The following is an 11,242-nucleotide window of genomic DNA, read 5'->3' on the forward strand; positions in this document are numbered from 1 at the left end:
TCCCGCCATATCCCAGCAGGACTTCTCCCTTCAACTGTTGTGGGACTAATATGCCTGCCTGCCCGCCCCCATTCCCATTTGCCGGTGTTGAAACGTGATTTGGATTTAGCGGTCTACTCGACCCAAAATCAAAGCGAAAAGACTGATTCAATTGACAGGATTCCTTTTGAGCTTATCCTAATTAATAACAAATAGACTTAAAGTTTAGGGTGTTTTGGAGTGCTTATAAATACACAGCTATGGTTCTTAGTCGGATGACATAATTGTAAATCTCTGAATCAGTATAATAAAATCTCTCCGATTCCTGCCCGTGGACGTAGGTTGACACAACGTCATCGAACCACGTAAAATCTCTGTGTTCTTTATTTGCTTTATTTCTCGTTTTCTCATAACAAGTGGTATCAGAGCCATATCTCATTGATTAAAGATGTCATCGTATAAGTTTGATCTGGAGGAGTTTAATGGGTTGAATGACTTCACGTTCTTGAAGGTCAAGATGAGGTCACTTATGGTTCAACAAGGATGTGCGGCTGAGTTGGAGAGAGAAGACAAGTTTCCTAAAGATACGAAGGATGAGGTAAATAAGGAGATTTTGGCAAGGGCTCGCGATCTTGCTGTCAGTTACTGAAGAGGTGTTACGGGAGGTTGTAGATCAAACAACGGCTTTTGGGTTATGGAATAAAATGTGTGAGAAGTACCAAAGCAACTCTCTCACGAATAGACAATATCAGAAGTAACGTCTTTACACCCTCCGGATGTCCGAAAGTACTCAGGTAAATGATCATCTTGATACCTTTAACCGTATCATTTTTTATCTTCAAGGGGTTGAGGTTAAAGTAGAGGATGAAGATCAAGCCTTAATTTTACTGTGTTCATTACCTGGTTTATATGAGAATTTTGTAGATACTATGCTATATGGTAGAACTACAATTTTTGTTGATGATGTGAAAGATGCCCTTATGTCCAAAGAATTGAAAAGAAAGGGAAAGGTTTATTTGGAAGAGGGTTCTGGTTCAGGTCTGTTTGCAGGTTGGGGAACACCACATGAGAGGGGTAACGGGAATGGGAGGTCGCGTTCAAAATCAAAATCCTCTAGCAAAGTTAAGTGTTATCTTTACAAAGAGAAGGACACGTTAAAAGGGATTGTCCACAGAAGAAGGGAAATACAAAAGTTGATTCTAGTAACAGTGGAAGCAGTGCTGCTGTGGTACAAGACAGTTATGGGGACTTTGGTAAAGTTCTGACAACGTGTAATGCTAGTACTGTTGATTCCTGGATTATGGATACCGGTGCTTCTGACCATATGACGTTCTCTCGTGATCTACTCACTTTTTTTAAGGAGTGGAATAGAATGGTGAAGTTAGGTGATGATGGAGTTCTAGCCATAAAGGGGAGCGGGATAGTGCTGATAAAATTGCATAACGGTACTGTCAGGAAATTTGACTGTGTGGTATATTCCTGAACTCAGAAAGAATTTGATTTCTCTTGGCACCTTAGCCAAAAATAGTTTAAAATATCATGGTGAAAGTAAGTGGGGGAAAGTCTTGAAAGGTGCTTTGGTAATGATGAAGGAAAAACTGCAGCATGAAATTTATTTTTTACCGGGCAGTTCAGTGATGGGAACGGCAGCGGTATCCCAGTCCTTGGATAAACATGATGACAGGACAAATTTATGGCACCGTCAATTAGGTCACATGAGTGAGTTAGAGTTGTCTGTGTTGAGCAAACAGGGTTTATTTGGTGGGGATGTGATAGATAAAATTCAATTATGTGAGGCTTGTGTAAAAGGAAAGCAACGCAGGGTGAGGTTTAGTACCGGTCATCACACTTCAAAAGAAATTCTGGAGTATGTTCATTCAAATCTATGGGGTCCCTCTCCGGTAAAATCACAGGGCGGGTAATCTTACTTTGTCACTTTCATAGATGATTATTCGAGAAAAGTCTGATTGTACTTTCTGAAGACTAAAAATGAAGTGTTTGGGAAGTTCAAGGAGTGGAAGACCATGGTTGAAAAACGGACGGGTAAACAGATCAAGACTCTAAGAACTGATAATGAGTTGGAGTTCTGCAATGCTCCATTTGATGATTTCTGCAAGAAAGAAGGTATAGTGAGACACCGCAATGTACGTCACACACCACAGCAAAATAGAGTTGCAGAGCGAATGAAACAAACCCTCATGGCGTATGCTAGGTGTATGCGCATATTTGCTGGCTTATCTAAGCAATTTTGGGCCGAAGCAGTTAACACTGCTAGCTATCTGGTTAATAGATCTCCATCAACTGCAAGAGATATAGTCCGGTAAACCCTCTGATTACTCTAATCTAAGAATATTTGGATGCCTTGCATACGCTCATGTGAATGATGATAAGCTGGAGCCGAGGGCGGTAAAATGCATATTTCTAGGATATGCAACAAGAGTAAAAGGTTATCGACTGTGGTGTATAGAAGGTAAAAATCCTGATAAATTTCTTTTCTTATTAGCAGAGATGTAACCTTTGATGAATCTGCTATGTTTGATCAGAGTAGAGGTTGTGAAAGTATTGCAGGTACAAAAGATTGTGGTGCTGACCAGAGGGTGGAGTATGAGACTCTTGACAAATTTGTGTTAGAAGAAGAGCAATAGGATAATACTATTGATCAATCTGATCAACCAACCAGATCAGTCAAAACCTCAAGGAAAACCAGTTGAGGGGGAAGCTGATGATGCTGGTACTGGGGTTGAAGATTCCATAGCATCAAGAAAGGGAAAGAGAAATATTCAGAAACCAGCTAGATTTGCAGGATGTAGCAATACATGTGACATGAATTCTGTGGCTTATGCACTGACGGTTGGTGATGATCTTGGCTCTGATGAGCCAAAGACATTTAAAGAAGCTGTGACGAGTAAAAATGCATAAACCTGGATTATGGCAATGAATGAAGATATGCAGTCTCTTGAAAAGAACAAGACTTGAGATCTTGTTGCATTACCAAAATGGGTGAAGCCAGTGGGATGCAAGTGAGTCTTTAAAAGAAAAGAGGAAATTCCTAGTGTTGAACCTGCTAGGTTCAAGGCGAGACTGGTGGCAAAAGGGTTCTCACAGAAGGAAAGAATCGATTACCGGAAAGTCTTTTCTCCTGTGATGAAACACAAAACCATTCGGGTTCTTTTGGCAATTGTGGGTGCTTTTGATCTAGAGCTGGAGCAACTTGATGTAAAAACAACATTTCTTCATGGTAATCTAGAAAAACAGATTTAGATGTCTCAACCGGAGGGGTTCTACAGTCCTAAAGGGGACCAGACATGCTTGTTAAAGAAATCTCTGTATGGCTTGAAGTAGTCTCCGAGCTAATGGTAAAAGAGATTTGACTCATTCATGGTGTGTAATGGTTATACTCGTAATCAGTTTGATAACTGTGTTTACTCGAAGAAAGTTTTACTGATTCCTTTGTGTATCTGCTGTTGTATGTGGATAATATGTTAATTGCAGCTAAAAACATGACTGTAATTAATGACTTGAAGGCTCTACTAAAGAGTGAGTTTGAGATGAAGGATTTGGGTGCGGCAAAGAAAATACTTGGTATGGAGATCTGGCATGATAGAAAAGCAGGACGGCTATGGTTTTCTCAAGAAAAGTATATTGAGAGAGTTTTGCAGGCATTCTCTGTTGATCAGTCCAAACCGGTAAGTACCTCTTTGGCGGCACACTTTAAACTTGATCGAAGCACTCTACCAGGTACAGATGAAGAGGTTAGCTACATGAAGACGGTTCCATATTCAAGTGCAGTTGGAAGTCTTATGTATGCGATGGTATGTACGAGACCGGATCTCGCTTATGTGGTTAGTGTGGTGAGCAGGTTTATGGCTTATCCTGGTAAAGCTCACTGGGGAGCTGTAAAGTGGATCATGCGATATTTGAAAGGAGTGTCTGATATTTGTCTGGTATATGATGATAAAGGCCATGGTGATGGTCTTGTTGGCTATGCAGACTCTGATTACGGGGGTGACTTTGTGAAACGAAGATCACTGACTTGCTTTATCTTCACTCTGTTTGGTTGTGCAGTCATTTGGAAGTCTACTTTACAACCTACGGTTGCACTGTTGACGACTGAGGCGGAATACATGTTAATGACTGAAGGTATTAAGAAGGGTATCTGGTTATATAGTCTGGTGCAGAGTTTGGGTCTGAAGGTGGAGATACCGGTGTTATTTTGTGATAGTCAAAGTGCTTTGAGTTTTGCTAAAAATCCACTGTATCGTAAGAGAACAAAACATATTGATGTAAGGTTGAATTTTATTTGTCTGAAGAAAGACAAATTTTTTATTCAGAAAATAGCTACATAATACAATCCAGCTGATATGTTGACAAAGGCCCTATCGACGGAAAAGTTTGAGCATTGCTTGAACTTGGTGAATATTCGCAAGAGGTAAGCCCTCTCGGGGCATCTAGCAGGAAGGAGACGACTGAGAGATACTGACGAACCTTTGGCGGTTGAAGAAACTCCAAGTCAAAGTAGAAATTGTTGAAAAGTGACTTGGATTTAGCGGTCTACCCGACCCAAAATCAAATCGAAAGGGTTCCTTTTGGGTTTATCCTAATTAATAACAAATAGGCTTAAAGTTTTGGGGTTTTGGGATACTTATAAATAGATAGCTATTGTTCTTAGTCGGATAACATAATTATAAATCTCTGAATCAATCAGTATAATAAAATCTTTCCGATTCTTGTTCGTGAACGTAGGTTGATACAACATCACCAAATCACCTAGAATGTCTGTCTTCCTTATTTGTTTTCTTTCTCATTTTGTCATAACAGTCGGATTTGTTCGGACTCGTGTCTCCGGAATTCGATCTGGAGTGGACTGTTTCCGGCGACTGTATTAAGTGTCACCAAGGTGGGGGGATGTGTCTCGCTGATGATGATGTCCCACGTAAATGGCGATGCCAAGGTATGTATGTACGTCCTAATTTTATACCGACTGCCAGCCATTGCATTGCAACCAATTCAAATGTACATCCATCTTCTCTATATATATATATATCTTCTATATATACAGAGAGAGACAGACAGAGAGAGAGATAGACAGATAGATAGGCTTCACAAGTAGCATCAGCCTTTAGAAACCTTCAGTATCGCTCTCTCACACGCACGGCACACTAGCTAACTCATTGTCTCTCCACTTCAAATGCCATGCCATTGTTGTTTCCATGAGCAGGTGGGAGTGGGAGTGGGAGTGGCAGTGCACTCAGCAAAGTCGCATTAGTCTCGGGTAAACCATCTCTATCTGTGCGTAGCGTGCCTTTCCGCTGATACAGATTACAGAAACTTGCATATTTCTTCTAGATTTATGGCTTCCATCCATGTAATTTCTGTACAGCTATATCTGCCAGTGCCGCATTTCTTGGGTTGTTCTTTGTAATATACCGCAGCAAGAAGAAGAAGAAGAGCAGCGCTGCTGCTTACCTCATCTCAAGAAACAACTCTTCCGGCCCCTCCTTCTCGGTCGAAGGCGGCAGATTCAATTTTGGCATCCCCGTTTTCTCACACCAAGAGCTCCAAGAGGCCACCAATAACTTTGATCCTTCTAGAGAGCTGGGAGATGGAGGTTTTGGGACTGTGTACTACGGTGAGACTACCATTACCTAAAGTATTATGTATATCCTCTCTAAATTTTGCAGAATCCATAGATAATTGGAAAAGTGTGGATCACACACACTTAATAATCATCCAGGCACACTTGGGGATGGAAGAGAAGTTGCTATAAAGCGCCTCTATGTGCATAACTGCAGGAGGGTGGAGCAGTTCATAAATGAAATCAACATACTAGCTTGTTGTAGGCACCCGAATCTTGTTTCTCTTCATGGCTGCACGTCTAGAAGAAGCTGGGAGCTGCTACTCGTTTATGAGTACATTCCCAATGGCACAGTTGCTGATCATCTGTACAACAGTGAGGCTGCAGCCCTCCCATGGTCCCTTCACATGAGCATTGCCATAGAAACCGCAAGCGCATTCGCTTACCTCCAGAAGTCTGACATAATCCACAGTGACGTGACGTGAAGACGAGCAACATATTACTTGACAACAACTTCTCCGTCAAAGTTGCTGATTTTGGGCTGTTGAGACTGTTCCCCAATGATGTCAGCCGCATCTTGACCACCCCTCAAGGGACGCCTGGCTGTGTTGATCCCGAGTACCATCGGTGTTACCAACTGACCAACAAGAGCGATGTCTACAGCTTTGGTGTTGTCCTGGTTGAGCTCATTTCCTCGCTGCCTGCGGTGGACCTCACAAGGCGCAGGCATGAAATCAACTTGGCCAACTTAGCCTTGGACCGAATCCAGAGATGCGTCGTTCCATGACCTGATTGACTCATCCTTGGACACCAGACTGATGTGGAGGTGGCGCGGATGACTACTTCTGTGGCGGAGCTGGCTTTCTGGTCCCTGCAGCTTGAAAAGGATATGAGGCCATCGATGGATGAGGTAAGGTACTGACAGTTTTGAAGGATATTCAAGCCGCTGAGGACGGCAACTCGGTGAAACACAAATGTTTACCTGGAAAGAGTCCTGAAACAGATGACTCCCTCCTCCTCTGTGTTGTTGTTGAAGAGGGATGTTCAGTCCGCCCGCCCCACCTGCTACTACTGTGGCTGAAACGTAGGTAGCTGACTCATTCAAGTCCCATAAAATGATGGTGATGGTGATGGTGGTGGTGGTGTTACATTCATTTGGTTCACTTTGGGTAATCTGAAAAAGGTCCCATGCCCCTTTTTACCTTATTTTACAGTTGGAAGTCCTATTTCTTGTACCTTCTCCGCACTGTTTTCTTACGTCGTCACCGGATCTTATCTTATGAAGGAAGAATCATGCCAAGGCATGAATGGTTGGACTGGATGGATTGCTTTTTCAGTCCTGAACATTCTCAAACTCAAAAGTCTTTTCTTTATTTGGAAGACTAATACATAGCACGTTATGGCTTGCGGACTTGGATGCTGTAACATGCATTAATCAATTAATTGATAATACTAAAAAGATTATTGAGATCATGCTGTGAATCGGGAATTTGCTAAGAGAGTTCAATTTTCAAGCTCCATGCTGACTGAGTTCTCAAACTCACATATTTGTGTGTTAAAAACTTGGCTTTACCATCAACGTAATACAAGGGCTGAAATTTTATACAAGAATAAAATAAAATAAAATAAAATTAATGTATTGCTACTGCAAGTCTGCATCGAGACATATATATATATATATGATATATATGGCAGCAAGCATGCAAAACCTTAATCCTTAAGCTCAAACAGATGAAAACAAAACAAATTAAATTACATTATAACTGCACAACAAAAGCAGCAAAGTTGCGGAGTTGTTACGGATAATTCAGTGATCTCAGAGGCCTACAAGTTTTTAGCTTATCTGCATTACTACAAGAAGGAACAAAACGAATAACCAACCATCTTTGGACAGGTTTACATTACATGTCGCAGGTATGGCCCCACCCTTGCCTTCCAATGTTCTTCCCACATCAAGTTCATGGATGCGTTTTGAAATGCTTCTCCTCTGGAGGTGATATGTGCAGTAAAAATTTATGTATCATCTCATAGCTGGTAAATGTAATCACAGCAGATGGGGTTGTTCGCAGGAGATTAGTTGCACAGCCACGGTAGAAACCCGGAATACCTTCCTTTCTGTACAGCTTCTGAATGCAATCAATAACACCTTCATATTGCAACTCTGCATTCCTGACTTGACCTTGCTCTTGTAGCCTTGATCGCACAACCTGTGGGAAGGTCCAATCGACAATCGTTACGGGTTCAGCACAATGAGCAATGAAAGATGTATTTAGGTGACTGAAAACCGAAAAGCTGAAGTAATGCTACCTCATGAGGGTAAGTTAATATTGATGCAACTATTTTCGAACATGATGAAGCAATTGCAACTTCCCGTGGTCTGAGATCATCACTGTTTTTTCTATCTTCCATAATCAAGAAAAGAAGGAAAACACAGTTTCAGTCATTCCGAAATAAAAGATGAGTCATGAGACCCAATTGTTTTCTTCAAACCCTCCCCAACTTTACATGAAAACACCTACATTGATTTTCAAAACAAGAAATGTAGAATAAACAGCAGCAAAAGTTAAAAATGGATTGCATTACCTTTTGGGGACAGATAGAATTTTATTCTTTCATATGCAGGGAACTGGATGGCAACATGACTGACTCCAGCCAAGGATGGAAGGAGGCCTCTGTACAAGAAACATAAGGGGAGAAACATGAAAAATATATAGCAGATTAGGCTATCAACTCTGCATTTCATTACCTTGCTGGAAATAGGAAAACAAGATCATAAATTATGCCATGTTCTTATTTTTTCTCTAGGCATCTACCGAGAAAAAACTTTTAGTAGGATCAACTGCATGGTACCTCTTCCAATGAACTTTTTCAATGTTTGGTAACTTATCTGAGAACTGACCTGTACCAGCCTCGAAATCCTTCTTCCCGTGCAATTTGCCTCAAAGCAGAAAATATGCTCTTGTATGGAACTGCACCTGGCCTCATTCCTTGTGTCTAGCACAAAGTGGAGCTCAACTCACAAAATGTGGGAAAGAAGCATTTACAAGAGATTGAGAAACCCAAATCACTATGTAATTGATCACGTCACTATAACAAGTCTGCTTTCAATCTCGCACATCCAAAATATGTCCTTTATGACATGAACATATAGTGACAGGTGCACCATAGCACAAAGAAAATTGATAAACACAACCAGTATTCAGGAGCTAGGCTTAAAAAGGCAATGCAATCAATGCAGGATTTAATACGTGTTGTATTTACTAAAAGGAATTCAGGTTTATGGAACACTCCAACCTACTTGAAGTCTTGTCTTAACAACCCACAATGGATTTGTTGCAAAGGCAGTTGCAACACCAGATCCAGCAGCAGCAATCATGTTTGAAGTTATTGTAAGCTGGCCATTGCTATCCTCTGTGGTATTCCAAAATACAAAATTTAGAAATCTTAAATGGTATTCCGTCTGTTAAATTTATGCTTACTTTTTATTTTGTTATGTTCGCTACACTTATGCTTATACCATAAATAGCAGAAAACTTTTTCTATCCACTTCATTATTACCCATACTTCAACCCATAGTAACAACTATGGCACTATCATTGATTACATCAAATATACACTATAAATTAAACACATTCCTTAATATATTTCTCAAAACACCACCACATAACTTTTTTACTTTTCCCACTTTTATATTAAAATATTATTTTTTCATAGTATCTGTGTCTAGCTTTATAAGCATAACTTTAACGAATGAGTAATATTTCAAAGTTTTGACTAACCGTACCAATCACACCAAGTATACCATAACCTACAATAAGACCAAATATCAACAATTGCCGAAGAGACCTACCATATGAATGAAGCATCTCTTTAAGATGTCCATAAACTGTGAAGTACACCTACAAATGATAAGATTCCATCATAGAGGAGATATATTAGCATTAATAAAATAAAACCAAAAAAGAAAAGTTACCAAAAGCCATGTGATAAATCAAGCAATGGCATCTGTATTTTAACATGCTAAACTGTATTTTCATTATCACAAATTAGAATAAAAGCAACATTAGTGTTCCTTAGCCGATATATATATATATATATACACATAATTGTAAAAGAAAAATTAAATCTATCAATTATTTCTCCATGTTGTACCTGCACATGCAGATTAGTATTCCTGCATTAAAAGGTAATACATAGAAGCAGTTAAAACACCAACTTGATAAGCTTCTGGTTAAAATCATATAGAATCTTATACATTCAATAAAAGCAATTTAGTTAGGAATGCAACATTTGAATGAAATACAAAGTAATAATAATAAATTTGTGGTAATAATATAACAGGAACTTGCATTTCAACTCACAGCCCAATTTGGAAGTAATGCTGCTAATGTTGGTGTAAGTCCGCGGTAAAGTCCCTTCAGACCTTCGTTCCGAATGATGTTTTGCAGGCTCACAAGAATTACACTGCCTAATTGCCAGAGAGAATGTGTAACATGAGGCAGTCCAATGAACCATAAGCAGTGTAAAAACAGGCGTGTATTTCGATCTAAAGAAAGGTCTAATTTTCAAGGTTCATTCGGCGGGTGATATAGGCCCAACCACAGTACAGACTAGATGTTGTTCATTTTAAGCATCTAGTTCACAATCACGAGTCTAGCATGATTATGAAGTACAAAATAAACATTAAAAAATATCCGTTTAAACCGAAGATTGCAAAAGTTTAAGAGCCCAAAGCAAGATAGGAGGCGTCAGCAATGGTACCTGTACGACCGGACGGATGCATTTGAGGCAACCCATGGACCTGAAGCCTTGTCTTAATTACGTCCAGTGGGCAAACAAATGTAGCTGCTATGGCACCTGAAATTTGAAAAGGCAAATAGCTAAATTAAAACCAATTGCCCCGAGTGGGAGGGAAATACACGAGTAAAGATCGACACGGGAACAGCTAATCAGCCAAATAGCAAGAGAATGAATAGCGGAAATACCCGCAGCGGCACCGGCAGAGGCGTCGTACACAATTGCTTTGATCTGTCTGCGGTCTCCCTCGGTGGCAGCAGCCATCCGAAAATGGTTGTTATATGCCGCCCGCAAGTGTAGCAAAAAATAGCAGCTTTGATTGATTGATTAGACGCGAAATAAATGCATAATTAGAGCAGAGTGTGAATGATGGAATGCAAAGGGACAATTATATGGGATTGTTCTGGGGGAACTCAATTGGCATGGCAAAATAGTGTTCGAGGGGAGGGGAACTCAGAAAGAGTTCTCTCGGTTTGGTTTGGTTTGGTTTATTTTAGGCCATGTCTGTCTGCCTGTGTTGTGTCCTCCTCTCCTCTTCAGGGTGGGTTTCCAGTTTCAATATGAGGGCCTGAAAAACAAAACAATTCTGCGGATTGGGGGAACGGTGGATAGCATCATCATCGTCGTCATCCGCATAAATACCTTATACGCGTTTAGCATCCATGACGATCTTTCGAAGTGCGAGCGAACGAGCGAGTGCAATTTGCGTTGTCAGCTCTGCTCGTCTCTTCTGATGCACATAACAACAATCATTCATCAGAGTACAAGAATTGGAGGACATCCGAGCGTGTTTTTACTTGTAATAAGGTTTCATTTTTTATACGAATTATTAGGGCTGGTTTTGTGATTTTGATTTAAAAGAATATATAATATAAAAATAATAAATGAGAA

General features: G+C 40.2%; 1 protein-coding gene and 1 pseudogene across 1 annotated transcript; one reads left to right on the plus strand and one right to left on the minus strand.

The window, feature by feature from the left end:
* Positions 1-427: 427 nt before the first annotated feature.
* Positions 428-6,933, plus strand: LOC127245378 (LEAF RUST 10 DISEASE-RESISTANCE LOCUS RECEPTOR-LIKE PROTEIN KINASE-like 1.1; annotated as a pseudogene).
* Positions 6,934-7,286: 353 nt separating this feature from the next.
* LOC127245614 (nicotinamide adenine dinucleotide transporter 2, mitochondrial-like) lies at positions 7,287-11,149 on the minus strand. Its single transcript, XM_051266603.1, has 9 exons — positions 10,540-11,149; positions 10,316-10,411; positions 9,916-10,022; positions 9,405-9,453; positions 8,853-8,965; positions 8,454-8,548; positions 8,138-8,226; positions 7,862-7,956; positions 7,287-7,761 (listed from the first exon to the last, which is right to left on the minus strand). The coding sequence occupies exons 1-9, from the start codon at positions 10,613-10,615 to the stop codon at positions 7,513-7,515; spliced, it is 969 nt and encodes a 322-aa protein (XP_051122560.1). The 5' UTR covers positions 10,616-11,149; the 3' UTR covers positions 7,287-7,512.
* Positions 11,150-11,242: the final 93 nt, after the last annotated feature.

This window comes from Andrographis paniculata, unplaced genomic scaffold, assembly GCF_009805555.1.
Source record: "Andrographis paniculata isolate CXL003 unplaced genomic scaffold, ASM980555v1 Contig22END, whole genome shotgun sequence".
Taxonomy (NCBI): Eukaryota; Viridiplantae; Streptophyta; class Magnoliopsida; order Lamiales; family Acanthaceae; genus Andrographis; species Andrographis paniculata.